The sequence below is a fragment of the Pelophylax lessonae genome, assembly GCF_965119305.1.
Source record: "Pelophylax lessonae genome assembly, chromosome: 1".
In the NCBI taxonomy this organism is placed as follows: Eukaryota; Metazoa; Chordata; class Amphibia; order Anura; family Ranidae; genus Pelophylax; species Pelophylax lessonae.
Window position 1 is genome coordinate 470,213,129 of NC_138768.1, and position 27,540 is coordinate 470,240,668.

At 43.8% G+C, this 27,540-nt stretch overlaps 1 protein-coding gene across 1 annotated transcript in view; it reads right to left on the reverse strand.

Moving 5' to 3' along the window:
- PLPPR3 (phospholipid phosphatase related 3) overlaps window positions 1-26,839 on the reverse strand; it is a 46,434-nt gene extending 19,595 nt beyond the window's left edge. The window contains exons 1-2 of the mRNA XM_082251458.1: window positions 26,455-26,839; window positions 9,683-9,806 (exon numbers count right to left, since the gene is read on the reverse strand). Coding sequence (XP_082107584.1) covers window positions 9,683-9,763 — 81 coding nt within the window. The 5' untranslated portion in view covers window positions 9,764-9,806; window positions 26,455-26,839. The remainder of the gene's footprint in view (window positions 1-9,682; window positions 9,807-26,454) is intronic.
- Window positions 26,840-27,540: the final 701 nt, after the last annotated feature.

Sequence of the window (27,540 nt, forward strand, 5' to 3'; positions counted from 1 at the left end):
ATGCCAACTTTACCTCTTCTGGAAAGGCTGTCCACAAGATTTAGGAATGTGTCTATGGGAAGGTTTGACCATTCTTCCAGAAGCGCATTTGTGAGGTCAGGCACTGATGTTAGACGGGACGGTCTCTGCTCTAATTCATCCCAAAGGTGTTCTTTCAGGTTGAGGTCAGGACTCTGTGCAAGCCAGTCAAGTTCCTCCACCCCAAACTCGCCCATCCATGTCTTTATGGATCTTGCATTGTGCACTGGTGCACAGTTATGTTTGAACATAAAGGGGCCATCCCCAAAACTGGTTTCACAAAGTTGGGAGCATGAAATCGTCCAAAATGTCTTGGTATGCTGATGCTTTAAGAGTTCCCTTCACTGGAACTAAGGGACTAAGCCCAACCCCTGAAAAACAACCCCACATCATAATCCCCCCTCCACCAAATAATTTGGACCAGTGCTGAGTCAAACCTGACCTCAACCCCATAGAACACCTTTGGAATGAATAAGAGCGGAGACTGTGAGCCAGGCCTTCTCATCCAACATCAGTGCCTAACCTCACAAATGCACTTCTGGAAAAATGATCAAACATTCCCATAGACACTCTCCTAAACCTTGAGGTTGGCCTGCCCTTTGCAGCTATAACAGCTTCAACTCTTCTGGGAAGGCTGTCCACAAAGTTTACAAGTGTGTTTATGGGAATGTTTGAATGTATATATATATATATATATATATATATATATACACACACACACACACAAACACACACACAGTATCTCACAAAAGTGAGTACACCCCTCACATTTTTGTAAATATTTTATTATATCATTATATGTGACAACACTGAAGAAATTACACTTTGATACAATGTATTGTAAATGTATTGTTTAGCCCTGAATTTAATACATTACAAAAAATATACAAAAACGCTACACATTTCCTTTAAGTGCAATGGATAATACACTTGGCTAGAGCAATTACAGTATCTCACAAAAAATAGTACACCCCTCACATTTTTGTAAATATTTGATTATACCTTTTCATGTGACAACACTGAAGAAATGACACTTTGCTACAATGTAAAGTAGTAAGTGCACAGCTTGTATAACAGTGTAAATTTGCTGTCCCCCTCAAAATAACGCAACACACAGCCATTAATGTCTAAACCACTGGCAACAAAAGTGAGTACACCCTTAAGTGAAAATGTCCAAATTGGGCCCAATTAGCCATTTTCCCTCCCCGGTGTCATGTGACTCGTTAGTGTTACAAGATCTCTGGTGTGAATGGGGAGTAGGTGTGTTAAATTTGGTGTTATCGCTCTCACTCTCTCATACTGGTCACTGGAAGTTCAACATGGCACCTCATGGCAAAGAACTCTCTGGGGATCTGAAAAAAAGAATTGTTGCTCTACATAAAGATGGCCTAGGCTATAAGAAGATTGCCAAGACCCTGAAACTGAGTACAGTGGCCAAGACCATACAGCGGTTTAACAGGACAGGTTCCACTTAGAACAGGCCTCGCCATGGTCGATCAAAGGAGTTGAGTGCACATGCTCAGCGTCATATCCAGAGGTTGTCTTTGGGAAATAGACGTATGAGTGCTGCCAGCATTGCTGCAGAGGTTGAAGGGGTGGGGGGGGGGGGGGTCAGCCTGTCAGTGCTCAGACCATACGCCGCACACTGCATCAAAGTGGTCTGCATGGCTGTCATCCCAGAAGGAAGCCTCTTCTAAAGATGATGCACAAGAAAGCCCGCAAACAGTTTGCTGAAGACAAGTACACTAAGGACATGGATTACTAGAACCATGTCCTGTGGTCTGATGAGACCAACAAAAACTTATTTGGTTCAGATGGTGTCAAGCGTGTGTGGTGGCAACCAGGTGAGGAGTACAAAGACAAGTGTGTCTTGCCTACAGTCAAGCATGGTGGTGGAAGTGTCATGGTCTGGGACTGCATGATTGCTGCTGGCACTGGGGAGCTACAGTTCATTGAGGGAACCATGAATGCCAACATGTACCTTGACATACTGAAGCAGAACATTACCCCCCCCCCCTCCCCCCTCTTTGGAGACTGGGCCACAGGACAGTATTCCAACATGGTAACAACCCCAAACACATCTCCAAGACGACCACTGCCTTGCTAAAGAAGCTGAGGGTAAAGGTGATGGACTGGCCAAGCATGTTTTCAGACCCAAACCCTATTGAGCACCTGTGGGGCATCCTCAAATGGAAAGAGGAGGAGCGCAGTGGAAGAAGACTCCAGTGGCAACCTGTGAAACTCTGGTGAACTCCATGCCCAAGAGGGTTAAGGCAGTCCTGGAAAATAATGGTGGCCACACAAAATATTGACACTTTGGGCCCAATTTGGACATTTTGACTTAGCGGTGTACTCACTTTTGTTGCCAGTGGTTTAGACATTAATGGTTGTGTGTTGAGTTATTTTGAGGGGACAGAAAATGTACATTGTTATACAAGCTGTACACTCACTACTTTACATTGTAGCAAAGTTTCATTTCTTCAGTGTTGTCATATGAAAAGATAGAATAAAATATTTACAAAAATGTGAGGGGTGTACTCACTTTTGTGAGATACTGTATATATATATATATATTTTAAATGTCATTTGTTTCCAGGAAAGCATATCAAAGAATGCATTATTTCAGGAAATGTATTGATTGCATGTTTAGAGATATGAGCCTGGAAAATTATAAAAATAACCACCACTGTAATCGTGCTTTGGTATTCGATATATATAGATATTTGAAAATACAATCATCACAACAATAATTATTAAAGCATTAAACAAATAATAAGAAGCTTAATGTGCATCTACAGGCAGAAGTTGATAAAAGTTACTGTGGGGGATACCACTCATTTCAAAAAGATTGCCGTTAAGTTTACCAAAATAAAATCGCCTTTCTACAGCAATAACATCACAATATTCTATGAACAGAGGGGACAAAAGGTTGATCTTTGCTACATGTGCACAGCAATAAATGCGTTTAGAAAAAAAGGGCTGCATACCAACACAAAAACCTCATATTATATAATGTTATGTCTGTGTTATGGCCTTGGGATCTGGGTGGCTTAGAGTGATGGCGAACCTTGGCACCCCAGATGTTTTGAAACATCATTTCCCATGATGCTCAACTACACTGCAGAGTGCAGGAGCATCATGGGAAATGTATTTCCAAAACATCTGGGGTACCAAGGTTCGCCATCACTTGCTTAGACTCATTAACCACTTGCTGACCGCTCACTGAGCTGGTACTGCGGCAAAGTGGCTCGTTATCATCCAGCGACGTAGACCTGTCAATTCTCGCGCGCGCGCCACCGGAGGCTCGGTCCCGCTGTATTCAGACACAGCGGGAGTCGGGGGGCCACGGGAGGAGAGGCAGTGATCACCGCCGCTCTTCCCCGATCGTCTGGGATCGAATGTGGAGGTCCGCCCGCTTGTGTAAACAAAGCAGGCGGATTTCCTATGTGACAGACTACAGGATTCAGCATAGCTGAACCTGTGATCTGTGCCTGTGTCACACAATCCCCTCCCCCCACACACGTCAGTAAGCACCAGGCATACATTTAACCCCTTGATCACCAATAAAGTTAACCCCTTCCCTGCCAGTGTCATTTTTTACAGTAACAGTGCATATTTAAAGCACTGATTACTGTAGTAATGTCACTGGTACCCCCAAAAGTGTCGAAAATGTCAGTTAGGGGTCCGATCTGTCCGCCCCAATGTCGCAGTCCCGCAAAAAAAAAAAAAAAATTGCAGATTGCTGCCATTACTAGTTAAAAAAAAAAAAAACAATAAAAATGACATAAATCTTTCCCGTAGTTAGTAGCTGCGATAACTTTTGCGCAAACCAATCAAAATACGGTTATTGTGATTTTTTTTTACCAAAAATATGTAGCAGAAAACAAATTGGCCTAAAATGTTAAAAGATTTTGATTTTTACATTTTTTTGGGGGAATTTCATATAAATAAATGTGAAAAATATTGTTATTTTTTCAAAATTGTCGCTCTTTTTTTGTTTGTAGCGCAAAAAGTAAAAATCGCACAGGTGATCAAATACCACCAGAAGAAAGCTCTATTTGTGGGGAAAAAAAGGACATAAATTTGGGTACAGTGTTGCACGACCGCGCAATTGTCCGTTAAAGTAATGCAGTGCCAAATCGCAAAATATGGCCTGGTCAGGAATGGGGTAAAATCTTCCGGTCTTAAAGCGGTTAAAAATATGCTCATTGAGATTTTTTTTGTCAAAGACATGTAGCTAAATACATTTTGGCCTAAATATATGACAAAAATTGAATATATTGGATATTTTTTAACTGTCAAAGTAGAAAATGTCAATTTTTTCGCAAACTTTTCGCTATTTTTTTATTAATATCGCAAAAAATTAAAAGCGCAGAGGGCATCAAATACCACCAAAAGAAAGCTCTGTTTGTGGGAAAAAAAGGACTTAAATTTCGTTTGGGTACGGCGTTGCATGGCTGCGCAATTGTCAGTTAAATTGGCACAGTGCCAAGTTGCAAAAAGTGGCCTAGACGTAAGACAGCAAAATCCTCCGGTGGTAAAGTGGTTAAGGAAAAACGAATTCCGAATTGTGTAAGCATATTTTACAACAGCATATGAGGAAACCTTCCTGTAATATGGAGCCTAAAAAAGGCTAGGTCACGCAACATAACTGTAATGAAAAACAAAGTAAATCATCAACACAGTGGTTCAAATATCAAAAATTGTATTTTCAGAACGGCCACTTCAGAGTCATAGAGAATCAATAGCATTGAAGTACTGCATGGGCATGAACTGCATTGGGTTTCTTACTGCAAACTACAGTATGCCAAAATATACATGAACCTAAAATATTTTTGGGATAGACCAATATACAGTACCTCCTCACAGAGGTGTGATCAGCAGCTGCAGAAACATTTGCTTGAGGTTATTGCACAGCACTAGTATTAAAATATTAGGGTTTACATACATCAATGGCTTTGATTGCTTACACCAATTATTGTAAACCTTCACCTTATAAAGCAATACATTCCGTTTAAAATAAAAATAAAAAGGCAAAAAACCTGTGTATAGATCTAAAAAACATTAGAAGTATGTGTCAGGACAAGTCTGATCATCAGCATAGCTAGAGAACTGACCACACTCTGCTCTCCTGCCTAGTGTGGTCAGTTTTTAAAAGGAAAGCTGAAGGACTGGCAGGAACACCAGGGATTTCACACAAAGGAAGCAATACAAAGAGAACAGGAGGCTTTCCTATATACATGGTACAACAGGCACATACCAGGAATATATAATGTTGGGTTTACATATTCTTTAACATTAGATGAAAATAAAAAGATCAGGTATTCGGTTATAAATGTAATACTATTAGCTTATGCATTGAACACCATTTAGTATTTTAACCGCTTGCCGACCGCCGCACGACTATTTACGTCGGCAGTCAGCCCCTCACAGGCAAAGCCTGTGAGGGTCTAGGGAGCGAGCGTGCGCCGCCGGAGGCGCACTCCCGCTCCTGCGCGGTCACGGACCCCCCCGCACGTGTGCCCGGCGGACCCGATGTCCGTTACACCGGAAGAAAGGCAGGCGGCTAATGTAAACACAGCCGCCTGTCATTCTTCCCTGTGTAAGAATGGAGATCAGACAGTTCTACTATGTAGGACCGTTGATCTCTGTTCTTACACTAGGAGCCACAGCCAATCACAGTTAGAAACACGCCCCTAGGACACACTTAACCCCTCCCTCTCCAATACAGTTAACTCCTTCACTGCCAGTGTCATTTTTACAGTAACAGTGCATATGTATAGCACTGATTGCTGTAGTAATGTCACTGGTACCCCCAAAAGTGTCAAAAATGTCAGTCAAGGGTCCGATCTGTCCGCCGCAATGTCGCAGTCCCACAAAAAAAATTGCAGATCGCCGCCATTACTCGTTAAAAATAAAAAAACACCAAAAATGACAAAAATCTTTCCCATTGTTAGTAAACGCGATAACTTTTGCGCAAACCAATCATAATACGCTTTTTGCGATTTTTTTTTACCAAACATATGTAGCATAAAACAAATTGGCCGAAAATGTTAAAAAAATTTGATTTTTAAATTTTTTTCGGGGAATTTCATATAAAAAAAATATTGTTATTTTTGCAAAATTTATGCTCTTTTTTTGTTTATAGCGCATGATCAAAAAATCGCACAGGTGATCAGATACCACCAAAAGAAAGCTCTGTTTGTGGGGAAAAAAAGGTACAGCGTACAGCGTCGCACGACCGCGCAATTGTCCGTTAAAGTCACGCAGTGCCGAATAGCAAAATAGGCCCTGGTCAGGAAGGGGGTAAAATCTTCCGGGGCTTAAGTGGTTAAGTGCCATTTTTGCAATAATCCTGAAAACTATTAAGTGCTGGCAAACTTTTTCTTCTAACTGCAGTTGTAGAAGGACAGATAACAATACCAGCTGGCTAAAGCCTACTACACACTATTCGTGTGTGAACGAAAGAAAACTGACAGCTCAGGCAATTAAGTACAGCGATCTCCCTTGCTGAGCTATTGTGTTCTAACAGGGACCCCCAAGAGAACTCTCCAGTCAGCATTCTCAGCTACTGGCTGAGAGCGCTGATTGGGAGCTGTTTGGCAGATTTTTTTTCGGTCGTGCCCCTTTGGACCAATCGGCCGACTCCTTTAGGACCGGCTGTAGTACACACGGGCCGAATGTTGGCCGGTTTCTTTTGAACCAGCCAGTGCCACTCGACATTTGGCCTGTGTGTACAGGGCTACAGGGTTTTTTTTGTTGCTAACAAGGAAGTTGTGAATGGGATTTGCTATGTAAATAGCGAGAAGCTCATCAGGTAGAAAAAACACAAAAAGATGTCTGTGTCACTAATGCAGAAGTATAAAAGCCAGGACAGGTGTAAATCAATCTGGATACAACAGATACAAATCCAGCGGGGTATCATAATTATATTTCAAAGCATTTTGTCCTATTTAAAGCAATAGTATACTCCGCTTTTCAACTTTTACCTACAGGTATGCCTATAATAAGGCTTACCTGTAGGTACATTTAATATCTCCTAAACCTGCACGGTTTAGGAGATATTCGCCCTGCATGCAGACGCTGACACCAGCGGGGGACCTTCAAAGCTCCTTGCCGGAAAGTGAACTCCTACGCGCATGCGCGGAAGTGACTTAATCGCGGCTCCGGCCACTCACAGCGTCTGAGCCGCCGAACCCGGAAGAGACGCCGGGGGGAAGATGACATCTCCCTCAGCGGTGTCCGGGCGACCGTGTCGGGGGCTTCGTTCTAAGGTAAGTATTTCATAATGAGCTAGTATGTGATGCATACTAGCTCATTATGCCTTTGCCCTGCAGGGTTTTTTTTTTTTTTTTTTTTTGAGGATACAACTGCTTTAAAGCCCAATTGAGCCATTATTGTTTAATAGAAATATGCAGTCAGAATGTGTAAAAAGTATAGAAAGTGTAATTTATGTTGTATTTTATTGTGTTGGTGCTTTATTATTATATGAAACCGTTCTGTTCTAACAACAAGCTAGAGACCCAGACCGCTGCTCTTATACAGTCTCCAGCAGCTACAGGTCCCCTGCACAGTGCTCCAATCAGCTATGCTCATTCTCCCTGACTAGTAAAGCACTAACCAATTAAAAAATATATAAAATTCACATATTCTTTCCTTTTATGCAGACTTACTGCATACTTTTTTTTTTTTTTTTTTTAATATGCAGGTTCAATTGGGTTTAAAATATATATGCCTGTCTGAAGAGAAAATGTGCTTAAATATGCAGCGCTGTGACTTTATTTTTAAAACATGCAAAACAAATGTGCCTGCTAAATATTATGTGGGCCAATGTCTTGGAGCCATTTCTAAAAACACAAAGCAATCAGATTCATTGTCTTCACTGGAATAGTTTCCTTTGTCTCCATAGCAATTATGTATGAATCACACACTCTTCTGATGTATGCTTTGTTGGATTTTAAGGATTATGTAAAAGTCGTGATATGAAGTCGATGTTACACATTAGTCATGTAGCACTATTCCCATAGGGCTTGCTGTATAATGACTTCTTGGGTCTCCTCTGATTACCAGCACACAGTTACTTACGGAACAGTTCACAAATCCCTCCTTACTCCCAATGGCTCGTCACACAATAAACAGTCCAGGGGTTTTGGTTTTTAGTGTTTATACTCCGACTGTAACTATTCACAATGGAAAAGGACAACTCTCACTTGGCCTCACCAGGTTGCTTGTGGAAGCAGCTGCACTGCTTAATCCCTACTGCCACATGTATGGAAGGGGTTAAGTCTCCTTGCTCTTTTCTCTCCAGCAATAGACTTGGTGAATCTACATTATCTTCTGGACACTCACCAGCATCCTCTTTACTGACACATGTCCACTGACTCTTCTAGCTGCAGGGGTGCCCCCCCTCAGGTCAGGCCCCTTGACACAGATCTGTACTCACTGTACTGCAGAATAAGATCCTCCAGCATCTCCCATTTCAATCAGCTTCACCAGACCCCCAGGTTCAGTTCCCCACTTGCACTCTCCGGGCCCTCAGGTCGACTACCTGAGGCCGCATGGCACCTCTACAGAGGAGGAGGTAGCCGCCCCCTCCCTCTGAGACTCCGCTATCCAGTTGAAAGACCCGGAGCACATGTGCTCCTCGCTTTTATACAGTGTCCCAGCATGCATCAAGGCACGTTTCCTCTGCCAAATCACCAGGGCTGCATCAAACGCCTGTGCACTCATTTGTCAGGTTTCCTTCCACTGTCCAATATGCCTCCCTATTGGACCAGTGTGAAACACTCTGCAGACAGAACGATTTGCACCTGAGCACAATGAGCAGACCTCTCTAACAGATCCTGCTCTCTGGTAGGCAGAGAACAATATAGATTTACCTGCAGCTCCTCTGGTAAGCAGGCAGAGCTCAAAACTATACTTTCTCTCTAGCACCTACCTAGGAGGGTGCTACAGTCATAAAGCAAGAACCATAGGGATTAGGACAATATTTAACTATGTAACCGTAAAAACTGAACTCTTTGCATTGTAAACATTTGCATCCAGATAGTTGCAGACTCTTCTCGCAAGACCATTTGGCATTAAAGTGATTGTAAAGGCAGAATGTTTTTTTTTTTATCTTTATGCATTCTATGATTGGCTCCTGCTGCTGTCAATCAAAGTCAGTCAGCCAATCAGGAGCGAGAGGGGTGGGGCCGGGTCACGGCTCCATGTCTGAATGGACACAGGGAGCTGTGACTCGGCTTGGGTGCCCCATAGCAACTGCTGGGGGGACATTCTGCTTGCTGTGGGGACATTCAACAGGGGGAAGGGGCCAAGATCACAGAAATGGGACCCAAGAAGAGGAGGATCTGGGCCACTCTGTGAAAAACCCACTGCACAGAGCAGGTAAGTATAACATGTTTGGTATTTAAAAAAAAACGAGACTTTACAATCACTTATATTGTAACTAAATAAGAGACAAGACACACAGTGATATTTTGAAAAATGCATTGGAAGTAATTATACTGTTAGGTAAAAATGGAATAATGTAAATGACTAGCTTTTGCCTCATTCTTAACTACACATACATGTACTAACAACCCTGGGAGTTGTAACATTATATGTTAATTCACACTGTATCCTTTTTATTACATTTGTCAGCTCTATACAGTAAAAGACTCACCTCCACAAAATAGAAGCATGGTAGGAGAGTCATGCTGTCCTTTGGAGGCCGAGGTTTGGTCTTCTCTTTAGTGGATATCATGGCACCCACTGGGTGACTATTGAGATGTGGGACCAGTGGATGCCTAAAGACATAAAATACAAATGTAATTGTTAGATTGCTTATATTTCTATTTAATCACTACAGGTATTGCACTTGTATACCCCCTTAACCCACATGGAAGAAAAATATATTAAAAACATTTTTAATTTTTCCCAAATATATTGGAAATATATTTGCAATGCTACAATTTTGGCCATATTCAAGGTATTTCTACAATTTTTAGTGCAAATATATTGGAAATATATTTGAAATGCTACAATTTTGGCCATATTCAATATATTTCAAAATATTTTTCCCCTAAATATATTGGAAATACATTTTTCTTCCATATGGGAAAGACCAAAGCTATTTTCCCCAATCGTCTTTCAGGATACACTGCTAGACAAACTTTTAAAAGGAGGTTCCTCCCCACAGAACTGTATTGGAGTTGCACTCTTTTGGGCTTGTCCTGATATTGTGGTTCTCTTACCTTGTTTAGGAGTCTCAAGAGAGTAACCAGAGCCATTTTTAGCAAAGTGTTGAGAATTTTCATCTCATTGTGTGAGTAGAATAATTGTAAAGCTTCAGTTTTGTCATTTTTTGCAGGATGGAGCTGACAAGTGAATAGCCATTAGCATGCTGAAGATGCAGATAGCAGCTTTGAGGGTTTTTTGAAAAATCTTTTGCTATGGAACCTTTGGGTATCAGATTTTCTTTACGCACTAGCCAAATGGTGCCTCTTATGGCACTTTTCCACTGCACGTACCGGCTCGGCTCCACTCGGCCCTGCTTGGCCCGGTTTGGTTTTCCACTGCATGGTACCGCATGGTACGGTCTTGGAACATTTCTGTACGGTTCGGTACGGTTTGCTTTTCCACTAAAGTAGTACTAAAGTAAGTGGGTGGGATAACAACGATTCTCTGACCAATCAGTGGTTAGAAGTGACAAACAGTCAAGGCTGTATGCAAAGGATTGTGGGATATGGTACCGGTACGGCCCTCTTGGAACCACAACTGAGGTGGTACTGTTTAAGGGATCCGTACCGTTCGGTTCCATGTAGTGGAAAAGCGCCCATGTACTGTATAGTACCGAACCGTTTCTACACCGTACCATGCGGTACCATGCAGTGGAAAAGCACAAAAGCAAGCCGAACCGTTCGGTTCCATGCAGTGGAAAAGCACCATTAGAGTATTTCCTAAGTGGGACCTCTCAGTGGTTCTACAGGCTTTGACCAAGGAACCTTTGGACTCTGTGAGCTTAAAAGTCTTTACACTTAAGACTATTCTTCTGGTGGCATTGACTTTGGCTCCCCAGATCAGTGAGTTGCATACCTTATCCATAAGAGATCTTTTTCTGTCAGTTTTCCCAGGCGGAACTGTATTGTAGACAGATCCAGAGCTTTTTCCTATCATCGCTTTCAGGACATTATTCTTTCTACAATCTGTCCTAATCCAGTTTGCAATTGAGAAAATATTTTTTACATGTGTATTACATTACCTGGAGGTAACAGGAAATTTTAGAAAAACATATTCTCTCTATGTTATATTGGCTGGTGTCAAAAAGAGACAAAAGGTCTTCAAATGATTCCATAGCCAGATGGTAAAGGAAGGACAGCTATTAGAGAATCATATAACCTGTATGGATCCCCAAGTGAGGGTTCATACACATTCCACTAGAGCTTTGGTATCTACCTGTGCCACCCCAGAACAGACTTTGCAAGGCAGAAATGTGAAGCTTTATAGCCTTCTGCTGCCATTACAGATTGGACCTCTTGTCAGCTAGTGACCAGTCTTGGCAGGAAGGTCTTGCAGGCTTTGATCCCCCTAAATGGAAAGTTCTTGTTTATCCTTTTGGATTCTGTCCTGGAAGATGATTAGGGAAAATTCAAGTTAGGCTTGGTTCCAGGGAGTCTTTTAGAACAACGGCTATTACCGGCCCTATTTAATTGTAGTGTCCTTGTGTTCTTCAGGTTTGCTGGAGATACTCATCTACAACTGAGGATTTGGAGGAAGGAGCCTTCCTTGAAAAGATTGATGTAGCGGACCGCAATGTTTCCTGGAATTTTTAGGAGGAGCTCTCTGGAGCTGTCCTGAAAGACTTCGTGGCAACCAAGTCTAACTTGAATTTTTAGTTCTGCTTGATCATATAGATTCTTGAGTGAAACTTGGGTGAGAGTTGTGTGAATATTGTGTAAAAACACAAAAACACAAGTAGATAAAAGGTACACACATTTTATTTTATAATTTAATTTAGAATAACATTTAGGGCTCTTTCACATTTGTAGTTCGTCAAACGGACTCCGCTTTTCTCAGCGGGGAATCGATCCGCCGATCCCCCGCTGAGCAGGAGGATGACAGCTGTGCCTCTGCGCTGTGTGCGGAGACTCAGCTGTCAGTTCCCCATGCATCTCTATGGGGGAAATCGGATGGGAACGGACCATCGGTCCGTTCTCATCCAATCCCATCTGATCCGATCAGCTGGACGGATGGAAAATAGGGTTTCCATCCATCCAGATTTGACGGATCAGGTCGGATGTCAGCGGACATGTCTCCGCTGACATCCGATGCCCCATAAGGATGCATGGGGGGACCGTTCAGATCCGCCAAAAAAAAACGAACAGGCGGATCTGAAGGGTCCGTCTGTGTGAAAGGGGCCTTAAGCTTCTGCTGAAAGCACAGTGAAGTTATTTAAAACTGTAATATGAATGGTAAAATACATGCTAAAAATTCATCAGAAAAACTATAGCTAACAAATGAAAGGGAGAAAGGTGTAAATTAGGAGTGATTAGGGTTAAATCTGAACTATAAGAAAAGTAAAAATCCTTCTTTACAGTGGGCCTATGCTGTACTGCAAGGGTTAACTGCTTGTGTCTGTCTGATTTAGAAAAGCAGTTTTACTTACCCGATCCTCTGCCCCTGCAGACTTCTCTGTGCTGCTACTCAGCAGCCTCTTTTCTACCATGCTTCAGCAGCTTAGGGGTCACCAAGACCGATGCAGGGTCCGTAGCCCAGCATTGGATGTGAGGAGGTTGAGGCCAACCCTCTCGATCGTAGGGTGGCGCACCGCTAGCAGAGTGCAGCATTTACTTAGTCCCCCCTAGACAAAACAAACAGTTAACCACTGCAGTGCAGGCACAGCTCCAGTTCAAGGAAGTATTTTTAGGATTCCTGAAGTCTGGCTTTAAATGAAGGGTTAAATTGGTACACTTTAAAAAAAAAAAGAAAATCTGATTTTTTTTCACTTGCCAGGTTGTTTTAACCTGCAAAAAGGGTTTACAGGCTTTGTTTACTACAGAATCCAATTTTACAGCCGGTAATGGCAATTTCCAACAGCTTCGGAGCAGACAGTAAGACTAGGGTGAACCAAGTACATCAAAGATATATTGTTGCTGTTTTTGTGGATGAACCCAAGGTCAAACATTGGTTAAGGATCTTTCCACAAAGTTGAAATTCCCTTTAGTCTATTTTGAAACAGATTTTTTTGTTGTAATTTTAGTCTACAAGACCAAAAGAGTCTCTTTTCTTGCTGTTATGTGCTACCCCAGCTGTTTGCTGCATGGAAACTTGTGCTGACAGAAACGTGGTTACAGTTGCTAACCTTCAAAATTGATAACAGCTGTACTGCTCATTTGATGACTTCCATACTTTTTACGTCACTGATCCAGAACAAAAAATGCAGCAAGGGAAGTCAGAACTTCTGATCCTCTTACTTGCTCCAGGTCAGTAACATAGGAAGCACCAACGATATTGAGTTAGCAAGACAGCCAGGTATCTAGCATTTTCAGAAGAAGAGATCGGCAATAGCAGCTCCAGTTCTGGTCGCCAGTCCTCAGAAGGGATGTGTTGGAGCTGGAGAGAGTCCAGAAAAGGGCAACTAAACTAATTAGGGGATTGGAGGACCTTAATTATGAAGAGCACCTGCAATCGCTTGATTTATTCTCCCTGGAGAAGAGACGCCTGAGGGGGGACATGATAGCAATTTATAAATACCTCAGCGGTGATCTCAGCATAGAAAAAAACTATTCAATCGCAAGGAATGCATGAGGACACAAGGCCATACAATGCGATTAGAGGAGAAGCGTTTTAACCTCAGGCTACGCAGGTTTTTTTTTACAGTAAGGGCTACAAGATTGTGGAAGTCTCTACCACAAATGGTAGTAACTGCGGGAAGTATGGATACTTTTAAAAGACTCTTGGATGTACATCTCAAGGATCATAACATTCAGGGGTATGAGAAATGATTACGTCCATACACACCTATACAGATTGAACTGGATGGACTATTGTCTTTATTCAACCTTGACTACTATATAACTATTTAACTATGTACAGTAACTATATTCCTCTATTTCCAGGTGTCCTTTAACCACTTGCCGACCGCCGCACGACTATTTACGGCGGCGGTCACCCCCTCACAGGCAAAGCGACGTAGGGCTACGTCGCTAGCCTGTGAGGCTCTAGGGAGTGTGTGCACGCCGCCAGAGGCGCGCTCCCACTCCTGCGCGGTCACGGACTCTCCCGCGCGTGTGCTGCCGGGCACTCGCGATCGTCCGTTACACCGGGAGAAAGGATGGTGGCTAATGTAAACAAAGCCGCCTGTCATTCTTCCCTGTGTAAGAATAGTGATCATACGGTTCTGCTATGTAGGACCGTTGATCACTGTTCTTACACATCAAGCCACAGCCAATCACAGTTAGAAACACGCCCCTAGGGACACACTTAACCCCTCCCTCTCAAAAAAAGTTAACCGCTTCACTGCCAGTGTCATTTTTACAGTAACAGTGCATATGTATAGCACTGATTACTGTAGTAATGTCACTGGTAACCCCAAAAGTGTCAAAAATGTCAGTCAAGTGTCCGATCTGTCCACCGCAATGTCGCAGTCCCGCAAAAAAAATCGTAGATCGCCGCCATTACGCGTTAAAAAAAAAAAGCAACAAAAATGACAAAAATCTTTCCCTTTGTTAGTAAACACAATAACTTTTGCGCAAACCAATCAAAATACGCTTTTTGTGATTTTTTTTACCAAACATATGGTAAAAAAAAATTTACCTAAAATGTTAAAAAGTTTTGATTTTTACATTTTTTTGGGGAATTTCATATAAAAAATGTGAAAAATATTGTTATTTTTGCAAAATTGACGCTCTTTTTTTGTTTATAGCGCACGATCAGAAAATCGCACAGGTGATCAAATACCACCAAAAGAAAGCTCTGTTTGTGGGGAAAAAAGGACGTCAAATTCGTTTAGGTACAGCGTCGCACGACCGCGAAATTGTCCGTTAAAGTCACGCAGTGCCGAATCGCAAAATAGGCCCTGGTCAAGAAGGGGGTAAAATCTTCCGGGGCTTAAGTGGTTAAGATGACAGAAAAAAAAAAGATTGTTCCTGGTTTAGTCTGCCTCTCCATACAATACATACATAATCAACCCCATATTAAAAAAAGAATAGCTCACACATGCTAAAGAAATACTATCAAATATGGAGACAATCCATAAATAAAAATGGGGATTTAGTCCCATTTTTATTTATGGATTGTCTCCATATTTGATAGTATTTCTTTAGCATGTGTGCGCTATTCTTTTTTTAATATACATGTTGCTTGGTTCATAGCTGCACCGGCTTTAGATATACATGTTCAGGGTTTGCTCCCCCAATTTATTTGCTTGTTTATAATCAACCCCATACCTACAGTACAGTATATTCCCAACCCCTACATACATACATTACATACACAACCCACCCACCTCTCCATACATTGCCTTCTCTGGGGAACAGGGCCGGGACAAGGGTGGGCAGGAGGGACAGCTGCCCTGGGCACTGTGATATCATGTGAAGTAGGAGGGCACCACAAGGAGATTGGGGGAGGGAGAGGATTTGTGTTGGAAGGGGGCATTTGGGGGGGGGGGGCGGCAGGAGTAAGTATTGTTCTAGGGGGGTAATGTAAGGACTAGATTTCTAAGAGTGGTGATTTAGGGGGATTTGTGTTGGAAGTGGGGATGAGGGAAGAAGATTTGTGCTAGGAGGAAGGACTTGGGGGGAATTTGTGCTGGGAGGGGGGATTTGAAGTGGAGGGGAAATGATATGTACTTGAAGGGAAAATTTTAGGTCTAGAGGATTTGTGCTGGGAGGGGGTGCATTTTCTTTTAGGTAGGGTCATTGGAACGGGGGGGGGGATTGAGGAATGGGGGTAAAGATTTCTCCTGAACAGGGGAATTTCAGCAGGGTGGTACATTTTTACTGGGAGGAGAGGGAATTTATGCTTAGGGGTAAGCATACAGATTAGTGCTCAGTGTTTTTGTGGGGGGGATTTTTGCTGACGCATAATGTTAATACATTTTGGGGGGGGGGCGCAGTTTGGCATGTTCGCCCTGGGCTCTAGATGACCTTGTCCCAGCACTGCTGGGGGAATAACTGATTAGTTGGTTTAGATTTTTTCAGGCTGAGAGAAGCAAATACCATAGATGCCTTTCTCTCCCTCACTACCATGAGCACAAACATGCAAGCCTTGATGATCCAGTAATTAATGTTTATAAAAGATCTTTTGTCTAATCATGTTTGCATGGCTGACCACAATCTGATTCACAGTGAGTTGAGGTGAGTAACAGTTTCCTATAAGGTGAGTTGACAGTGGTGGCTTTATATGCACATGGTAATGTTTGGCCTCATATAGTTGGTCTGTGTCATATGTCTGCTCTCTTCTCATCAAAACAGAAGTAATGGTGCTTAGGAATAGCACATAATGAGGACCTTTGTCCAAATCTGTGCATTTTGTTTTGGTTAATCTTTCCATCTTCTGAAGATCCGGCTCATTGCACTCACTCTTAAATTATCCCCCCTCTTGCCTATTTTTAATCTGCCCCTTAGAATTTGTAGGCTGGCACTGGACGCTTTGAGGTTTTGCCAACACAGGGTTGAGCAGTCCAAAATAAGGATTGCTGAGTCCTGGAATGGCCAGCTGAATTTCTGGTGGGTAAGGAGTGCCTTTTTAAAAGAGTCATCAAACTTTGTGTTAAAAACCCAAAAGTTGTTCTTTTATTATTAACACTTCATCTGTGTTAGTTGTACAAAATAAACTTTTGGTGTCCTCCTGCCCACTAGGGTTACTCTGCGGGTGTGGGTGGCGGCGCGTCGGCGCTTTCTGAGCCCTACCACGTGGTCCCCCGTGTGCCCCTTGTGGGGGAACCCCAACCTGCAACATTTATGGTCCTTGCAGGACCCTCAGTTGTGGGCTAGACATGAGGTGCGGACTCTCCGGGATGTGTGCCCGGCGGGTTCCATCCTTCCTTTTGCTGATCTCCGTCGGACACGGGGTCTGCCGAGATGGATGTATTTTCGGTACCTCCAGCTGCGGCATGCTCTCCGGGCCCAGTTTCCTGAGGGTTTGACCTTGGAGATGGACCCGATCGAGGACTTATTGGCTCATGAGGTGGTAACCAAGCCGCTCTCATCCCTTTACCTTACGCTGCAGTGCACTCACTCTCCACGTATGGACAAGCTCTGGGACCTTTGGAAGGGGGATATCCCTGACCTGGATAGAGAGGAATGGGAGGATTGCTTTGAGGCTGGTACTAAATTGATGATATCTGCCAGGGACAGACTGATTCAGACCAAATTCTTGCACAGAATCTATTATACCCCCCAGAGATTACATAGGATCTTCCCCCAGAGATCTCCGAATTGCCCGCGCTGTCTGACCTCAGAGGGGACTTTCTTGCATATGTTTTGGGAATGCCCAGTGATAGCGCAATACTGGGTACAGGTTTTTGATGTTATTAATCATAGACTGGGCCTGACTCTCCAGGTCTCACCAACGCTGGCCCTACTGGGTATTGTGGATGATGATCAGAGGCCTAGACCCACGAAACTGCTCATTGGTTACCTGCTGTACTATGCTAAGAGGGAAATAATTTTGAAATGGATTGCCCCTTCCCCCCCCTCGGTAGTCTTCTGGGAACGCTCCATTGACGCTGTCCTACCGCTGTATAAGTTAACCTATATGTTGCGAAACTGTCCTAAGAAGTTTGACAGGGTCTGGCAGCCTTGGATGGCACCTATGAGTTAGGTGTGGTGACCGGCCCTGGTTCAGCATGGGGTGTTCCCGGGTGGAGGTGTGGAGGGAGGGCTGAATGTTTATCTCTCCTACATGAATGTATTGGGTTGCTGCGGATTATTTGCTCGATACTGTATTTCCTGTTGACCTGTTCTGTATTTGTTATATTTGTACATGTGTCTTTCCACTTTATTCAATAAAGGAACCGTTTGTATTGAAAACTTTTGGTGTCCTATGACCCTTTGAAAAAGTAACTCCTCACCCACCACACATGTCAGAAATTGGTGAGCATTCACCAAATCCAATGCTTCTTGCTGATTGGAGAGCTCTGGGTCTGACTCAGCAGGGAGTGTGTCTGATCTCTAAAGAGGGACCACTGCTTGCACCGAGAGAGCAAGGGTCCTTCTCCACAGCATGCCGGCCGGGTACACGCTTTTTACATTTGTGGTTACTTTTACTTTGCACACCTTTTGTTTTAATGCACATCTGATGTATTCAGCTGATTTAAACTAAAGGTTCAGTTGGGCTATATAGGAAATCTGTCATAGATTGTAAGCTCTAACGAGCAGGGCCCTCTGATTCCTACTGTATTAACCACTTAAGCCCCGGAAGATTTTACCCCCTTCCTGACCAGGGGGATTTTTTACTGCGTGACTTTAACGGACAATTGCACGGTCGTGCGACGCTGTACCTAAACGAATTTCACGTCCTTTTTTTCCCCACAAACGCTTTTTGCGATTTTTTGATCATGCGCTATAAACAAAAAAAGAGCGTAAATTTTGCAAAAATAACAATATTTTTCAAATTTTTTTATATGAAATTCCCCAAAAAAAAACAATTTCGGCCAATTTGTTTTATGCTACATATGTTTGGTAAAAAAAAATCGCAAAAAGCGTATTTTGATTGGTTTGCGCAAAAGTTATCGCGTTTACTAACAAAGGGAAAGATTTTTGTCATTTTTGGTGGGTTTTTTTTTTAACGAGTAATGGCGGCGATCTGCGATTTTATTTTGCGGGACTGCGACATTGCGGCGGACAGATCGGACTCTTGACTGACATTTTTGACACTTTTGGGGTTACCAGTGACATTACTGCAGTAATCAGTGCTATACATATGCACTGTTACTGTAAAAATTACACTGGCAGGGAAGGGGTTAACTGTATTGGAGAGGGAGGGGTTAAGTGTGTCCTAGGGGCGTGTTTCTAACTGTAGTGGGACAGGTCTCCTATTGTAAAAACAGAGATCAACGGTTCTACATAGTAGAACCGTCTGATCTCCATTTTTACACAGGGGAGAATGACAGGCGGCTTGTTTACATTAGCCGCCTGCCTTTCTCCCGCTCTACCGACGATCGTAGTGTGACCGGCGGACATCGGGTCCGCCGGTCACACGCCCGGACTCCTCTGTGAACGAGCCGGGGTGGGCGCACGCCTCAGCGGGCGCACGCTCGCCCGCTATTGGCTCACAAACCGGTCACAGGCTAGTGACGTATATATACGTCACTTTGCCTGGCCGGGGCTGACCGCCACAGTATATCTACCTTGCGGCGGTCAGCAAGCGGTTAAAGTTGTAAAGCGGTGCGTAAACTGTCGGCACTATAAATCCTATATAATAATAATAGGAGCCAGTGACTCAAATAGTATTGAAGCCATAGAACCACCATGTCAGCCATTGAGCTTCTATGTACAGAAGGAGAACTCAGCAGCGGTTACCCCCATTTCCCTTTTATTCACAACTCTTTCCCTGGATATGGAGTTTTTAATGTCATCACACGGAGCAGTGTTTATTGTTTTTACTATGTGTTACTGTTATTTCTCTGTACAAGTCAATATGAATGCATGGTAAATGCATCCCAAATGGCAACCATTCTTCCTAGAAGGCATCAGAGAATTTCTTTACTTTCATATCTGTAAGTTAATCATAGTTAAAAAAGCACTCTGGGTAGGGATGCACGGATACCAGGTTTTTAAGATCAAGTACGAGTACTGATACTTTTCCTCATGTGCTCGCTGATATCAACTACCAATACCTATTTTTAGTGTCATGTGACAGTTTTTTTAGGGCTCCTTCACACCATGGATGCATGAAAACTGATGGAAAAATAGCACAGATTTCACTTGCACATCAGTTTCACATCAGTCCTGTGCGATTTCAGTCCACTTTAGGTGCCATTTCTCATCTCAAACACTACAATTAGTTTGGAATTGTATTGGAATCACCTAAACCACTGAACGAAATTGCACTGGACCGGTGTAACGTTAAAAAAAACATACCTCGTGAAAATTCCATACCGCGTCACTTCCGGTGCACATACATCATGGAACAGCTGAGCAGGTTACCATTGCGCATGCTCAGAGGTCCGGAGGGTATGGAATTTTCACAGTAGTGTGTTGTAACGTTACACCGCATCAGCTGTTGCCACGGTTACATTAAAACATCGTGGCTGCAACATGAAATCATGTCTGCTCCTACCCCTGTGATCACGGAGATCTCGGCTCCGTGATTTATATTTTCATAGACCCGCCACCGCTTTTACATTTAGTAGCCGAGATCAGGGAAGTCACAGGGGTAGGAGCAGACATGATTTCATGTTGCAGCCGAGATGTTGTAATGTAACCGCAGCAACAGCTGATGCGGTGTAACGTTACAACACACTACTGTGAAAATTCCCTACCCTCCGGAGCTCTGAGCATGCGCACTGCTAAGCTGCTCAGCTGTTCAATGACGTAGGTGCACCGGAAGTGACGAGGGTAGGGAATTTTCACGGGTATGGTTTTTTCACGGAACACAGGGCTTTGAAATTGCACTGCAAACCAGCCTGCACATATGTGAACCGAGCCTGAAGTTATTGGTTTCAGTATCGGAGCATTTGCATGAGTACAAGTATCGGTACCAATACTGGTATCAGTATGAGTGGAATGCTAATTATTAGCTTGGACCAATGTAACTATGCACATACCAAATCTTTGGGATTTCTCTGGAAATCACTGAAGTTGACCTTCAGCTACTCCAGTGATCTCCCACTTTCTTCTGAGTTCCAATGTACTGTATCTCACAAAAGTGGAAGGGCTTTGCACAGAACAAACATTTCCCAGCAAACCTACCAGGTAGCCAGCAAAAAAGTAAAGTAAAAAGTACACATTGTTTATTAATTAAAATTAAATTAAAAACAGAGGTTTTAGTTGCCCAACTATAAATGTGGAAGCCACACTGCCTCATCAAGGCCCTTCTGTGAAGTGTACTCCTCACTGAAATCTGTGAGAGATTCCATATATGTATAATAATGAATACAATGAGGACAGGTATGCCAGGAGGTAGCCCAGGGAGCCTGGGCACCCTGGTTGAAAAAGACAGCTATAAACAATTCAAACAATAAATGTATTTTTTAGCCCTGAATTTAATACATTATAAAAAATATACAAAAACCCTATACATTTCCTTTAAGTGCAATAGATAATACGCTTGGCTAGAGCAATTACAATATCTCACAAAAGTGAGTACACCCCTCACATTTTTGTAAATATTTTATTATAACTTTTCATGTGACTATAATGAAGAAATGACACTTTACTACAATGTAAAGTAGTGAGTGTACAGCTTGTATAACAGTGTAAATTTGCTGTCCCCTCAAAATAACTCAACACACAGCCATTAATGTCTAAACCGCTGGCAACAAAAGTGAGTACACCTTAAGTGAAAATGTCCAAATTGGGTCCAATTAGCCATTTTTCCTCCCCGGAGTCATGTGATTTGTTAGTGTTACAAGGTCTCAGGTGTGCATGGGGAGCAGGTGTGTTAAATTTGGTGTTATCCCTCTCACTCTCTTATACTGGTCACTGGAAGTTCAACATGGCACCTCATGGCAAAGAACCCTCTGAGGATCTGAAAAAAAAGAACTGCTGCTCTACATAAGAATGGTCTAGGCTATAAGAAGATTGCCAAAACCCTGAAACTGAGCTGCAGCACGGTGGCCAAGACCATACAGCCAGGGGAGGGCTGGCAGCCTTAGGCCTGGGGGGCAGGTCCGGTCAAGTGGCCCATTGAACCACCAAATCAGCTCACAATCCATGCCCACCTGGTCTTTTAACGGATATTGATGGTATGAAGCACGGCAAAAATGATACAATGTAGTACCATAATTTAATGTTAACAGCAACAAAGGAGTTTTAACAAAAATAATGCATCAGTGTCCATCAGTGCCGCCTCATCAGTGCCCACCAATGCAGCCTCATCAGTGCCCATCAGCTCAGTCTCATTAGTGCCCATCAATGCAACCTGATCAGTGCCCATCAATGCAGCCTGATCAGTGCCCTCAATACAGCCCCACCAGTGCCCATAAATGCAGCCTAATCAGTACCCATCAATGCAGCCTCCCCAGTGCCCATCAATGCAGCCTGATCAGTGCCCATCAATGCAGCCTAATCAGTACCCATCAAGTTAGCCCCACCAGTGCCCATCAATGCAGCCTAATCAGTGCCAATCAATGCACCCTGATCAGTGCCCATCAATTCAGCCTGATCAGTGCCCATCAATGCAGCTTCACCAGTGCCCATCAGCTCAGCCTCATCAGTGCCCATCAATGCAGATTGATCGGTGCCCATCAATGCAGCCTAATCAGTACCCATCAAGTTAGCCCCCCCAGTGCCCATCAATGCAGCCTCACCAGAGCCCATCAGTGCAGCCTGATCAGTGCCCATCAGTGCAGCCTGATCAGTGCCCATCAGTGCAGCCTGATCAGTGCCCATCAATGCAGCCTGATCAGTGCTCATCAATGCAGCCTGATCAGTGCCCATCAATGCACCCTGATCAGTGCCCATCAATTCAGCCTGATCAGTGCCCATCAATTCAGCCTGATCAGTGCCCGTCAATGCAGCCTCGCCAGTGCCCATCAATGCAGCCTGATTTGTGCTCATCAATGCAGCCTCACCAGTACCCATCAATGCAGCCTGATGTGGGGGTCAGCTGTGTCAGGGTCTCTCACCTCAACAATGGCAGCTCAGCAGGTCCTTGCATGGCCTCCTGGTTGGTGATGCTCCTGGTCCTGGGGTCAAATTGTGGCGGCCGGGGTGCAGCCCGACTCCCTGGAGTGCCCTGCCTCTGCCTGCCTCCAGAAGCTGTTGTTTCCTCTGTGCTGCTCTCAGTTCTTCACCCCTCTCCCAGTCTTCCCAATCTCTTCTACCCCCCGTCCCCCTAGTCTCCACAATCCCCTCCAGTCTGCACAACACCCCTCCCCCAGTCTGCATATTCCCCTCTCCCCTAGTCTGCTCATAATCTCCCCCCCCCCTGGTTTGCCCAATCCCTCCATCCCCAGTCTGCACAATTTCTACTCCCCTTAGTCTGCACAATATCCCCTCCCCTAGTCTGCACAATCCCCCCTACCCCGGTCTGCACCATCCCCCTCCCCCCTAATTTTCACAATCCCCCCTCCCCCAGTCTGCACCATCCGCCTCCCCCCTAATTTTCAAATCCCCCCCTAGTCTGCACCATCCCCCCCCTAGTCTGCACAATCCCCCCTCCCCCAGTCTGTGCATACCCCCCTAGTTTGCACAATTCCCCCCTAGTCTGCACAATCCCCCCTCCCCCAGTCTGTGCATACCCCCCTAGTTTGCACAATTCCCCCCAGTCTGCACAATCCTCCCTCCCATTTGCACAACCCCCCACCCCTAGTCTCCACACTCCCCCCTCCCCCCAGTCTGCACAATCCCTCCCCCCTCTACACAATCCACTCCCAAGTCTGCACAATCCCCCCCCCAGCCTGCACAGCCCCCCCCCTCAGTTTACACAATCCCCCCAGAATGCAAAGTCCCCCCTCAGTTTACAAAATCCCCCGGACCCCCCCCCCCCCCAGTCTGCATAATCCCGCCTCAATTTACACAATCCCACCTTCCTCTAGTTAGTCTGCAACCCCCCTTTGCACAGGGGGAGTAAGAAATGAGAAGGGAAAGAAGTGGTGAAGCAAAAAGAGGTCGGGGTGCAGGGTGCAGATAGCTTGTTCACGAACTAAGTTTCCCCCCTCAGGCTGGTCTCCACGGGTAGGCTGAGCACAATGCATGTAAGCGTAGGCGGCTGGAGTGTAGGCAGGGATTAGCTGAAAACAAATGGTAGGAGGGGCGTCAAATTAAAGAGGCGGCCAAGTGTGAGGGAGGAGCTAGAAAGACAGTGGGTGGCGACGGGACGGGCTACAGAGCAAAAACAGCCTGACTCCCGGGAAAGCTAGCTTTCACTGCACTATCTAGCAGTGCCAGTGACAGGCAAAGGGGAATTGATTGCTTCTGCCGCGCGAGGTTAAGCAGCCGAAAATAACAAAATAGTCCCATGACTGCTGCGGTGGAAGTGGCCTTTTTACAGTCCATCAGAATGGCCTGGGGGGCAAATGCATGCCTGCCCTCCGCCCCAGTCCGCCCCTGCATACAGCGGTTTAACAGGACATGTTCCACCAAGAACAGGCCTCGCCATGGTCGACCAAAGTAGTTGAGTGCACGTGCTCATCGTCGTATTCAGAGGTTGTCTTTGGGAAATATAGACATATGAGTGCTGCCAGCATTGCTGCAGAGGTTGAAGGGGTGGGGGGGGGGGGGGTCAGCCTGTCAGTGCTTAGACCATACGCTGCACACTGCATCAAATTGGTCTGCATGACCGCCGTCCTAGAAGGAAGCCTCTTATAAAGATGATGCACAAGAAAGCCTGCAAACAGTTTGCTGAAAACTCTGGGACTGCATGAGTGCTGCCCGAAACTGGGGAGCTACAGTTCATTGAGGGAACCATGAATGCCAACATGTACTGTGACATACTAAAGCACAGCATAATCCCCTCATTTTGGAGACCAGGCCGCAGGGCAGTATTCCAACTTGATAATGACCCCAAACACATCTCCAATTCAACCACTGCCTTGCTAAAGAAGCTGAGGATAAAGGGGATGAACTGGCCAAGCATATCTCCAGACCTAAACCCTATTGAGCATCTGTGAGGCATTCTCTAACGGAAAGTGGAGGAGTGCAAGGTCTCTAACATCCACCAGCTCCGTGAAGTAGCCATGGAGGAGTGGAAGAGGACTCCAGTGGCAACCTGTGAAGCTCTGGTGAACTCCACGCCCAAGAGGGTTAAGGCAGTGCTGGAAAATAATGGTGCAGACACAAAATATTGACACTTTGGGCCCAATTTGGACATTTTAACGTACTCGCTTTTATTGCCAGCAGTTTAGACATTATTGGTTGTGAGTTGAGTTATTTTGAGGGGACAGCAAATTTACACTGTTATACAAGCTGTACACTCACTACTTTACATTGTAGTAAAGTGTCATTTCTTCAGTGTTGTCACATGAAAATATATAATAAAATATTTACAAAAATGTGAGGGGTGTACTCACTTTTGTGAGATACTGTAATTAGGTATAAAATATACATACCTAGAATTAATCTGTAAACTATAAACTTGTCTGGCAAGTCTTTAATGGTATTGGTCACTGGAAAAGCCATAAACTCAACAGTTGGCCTCCATGCTTTAGGTGCACCATGCTTGCTAGATATCAAAGTAACTTTTTATATCACTTCCCCAAACCGATAGTAATAACTGTATAACTGCAATATGTATGTGTACAGTGGTTGTTGTGGAATTTCACTGGTTAATGTAGTCATTTTGTTCCCTTTTATTTGGACAATATGTCATATTTTCTAGAACATACTTTGGTTCTAAAATTCTTCCGGCTTTCTAAGGCATGTATAATCTTATGTAAGCTCATACAGGCAATAGCAAACCTTCTCTAGGGCCGGTTTGGTAAGATGCCAGTGAATGTATCAGTATGTATTTGGGTTGGGGGAGGAAAAAGCCAGACTATTCAAACACAGGACACACAAAAGCATACCAACTCCATGCAGATAGCGTTCCTAGCTGGACATAAACCTCATTTTCTGTGGTCTGTGGAATGATAGCAATAGTACAATACAATTGAGCAAATATATCCTACATGGTTGAAGAGCATATGATTGACACCACTGCCTTGACCCTTTAATACTCTAGTATACAGCCAAACATTACTAAAAATGATAAAAATGGATAGAAAATTGCAACATGCAAGAATGACAACACTTCAGATATCATATACCCAGAGACATAAGGACCCATGTGGTTTTACACGTGATAATTATTCTGTTTAGTAGTTACAAAGCCAGTCATGCAGTCAAGCAAGTAAGAATGTGCAAAAAATAATGTAGACAAATAAAATCAACTGGTATCTTTTTTCCAATGAAATGCCATAAATACTGCAGCCACAATATTTGTCAGCGTGGTCTAACTTGTCAAAAGATGTAATTACTGCCAGGGATGCATTTCAGCACAGTTAAGGCTATGGACTGATTGCAGCTGCATATTACTAAGGAATATAGCATTTCACAGTAATCAATAGAGTCTCAACCATAGACTGCAAATAAAGAAATGACATAAGGATAATGCAGTCAGTGTTATATCGCCAAAATTCTAATAGATGAAGATGCTTTTACATGAACACATAGCCAACTGCTGTATGCATATTCTAATTCAATGAGTATTCGGGTAAATCATTAGCCCAACCCTGAATATATACTCCATGCAATCAAAACAGCAAAATCCACAAGCAACATCTTGAGAGCTAGCTAAAAATATATTTACCTGTCAAGGGAGGGAGATGCAGGGTAGAAAAGGAAACATCAAAGCATCTTTAAGGGGAGACCAGGAACAAAGAGAGGTAGAGCAGGATGCTGAGCTACAGTAGTAAGGAGCCCAAAGGATGCCTGTGAATGAATACAGAGCACATGGGGGAGGGTCTGCCAATCTGTGTAACCCCGCTGTAACAAAAGAGAAATTCTGGACACCTTACACAAGGACTCTCCTACAAAGGAACCTTAGCCACCTTTGATTTCCTCCCATTAACAATGGGACAGATGCCCTACTGGAAGACACTAACTCTAGTAGGATTGGTACCCAGGACAAGACAAGGGAGAAGAGGAAGGAGGGATGCTGTCCAGGAGTGATGGAGGGAAGGAACCCAGAGAAGGGACAGACAGAGGAGGAGACAAATAAAGAGGCAGAGTCTGCACTTCACACAAAAGCCATCAGGGTGATGAAGTGTGTGCTGCATGTGCACTCTAGCGTGTCTGCCTGGATTTTCTCTAATAATCGGGACCGATTTATTTTAGGTGTGTCCCTGTCTGCTTGTCATTAGGGATACTGAAGAGACGGATGTGGGAAAATCAGTAATTCAAGATATTCAAGCAATTCCTATTCTCAACAATAAAACTGCATGTGCTTATATACATGTGGGTGCATCCCATAAATGCAGTGGTGGTAATACACACATGACAGCTTGGTAATATTACTGTATTATGAATCCGAAAAGGTAGATATAGAAGACACAGATTAATGCATCTCTTTTTTTGATTGAAGCAGAACTAAAATTAAAATGAAATCTCCTGCCACAAAATAGACCTACCTCCCTGTTTGCATTCTTCCTTAACCACTTAAGCCCCGGAAGATTTTACCCCCTTCCTGACCAAGGGGATTTTTGCGATTTTTTACTGCGTGACTTTAGCGGACGCTGTACCTAAACGAATTTCACGTCCTTTTTTTCCCACAAACAGAGCTTTCTTTTGGTGGTATTTGATCACCTGTGTGATTTTTTGATCATGCGCTATAAACAAAAAAATAGCGTCAATTTTGCAAAAATAACAATAATTTTCACTTTTTTTTATATGAAAT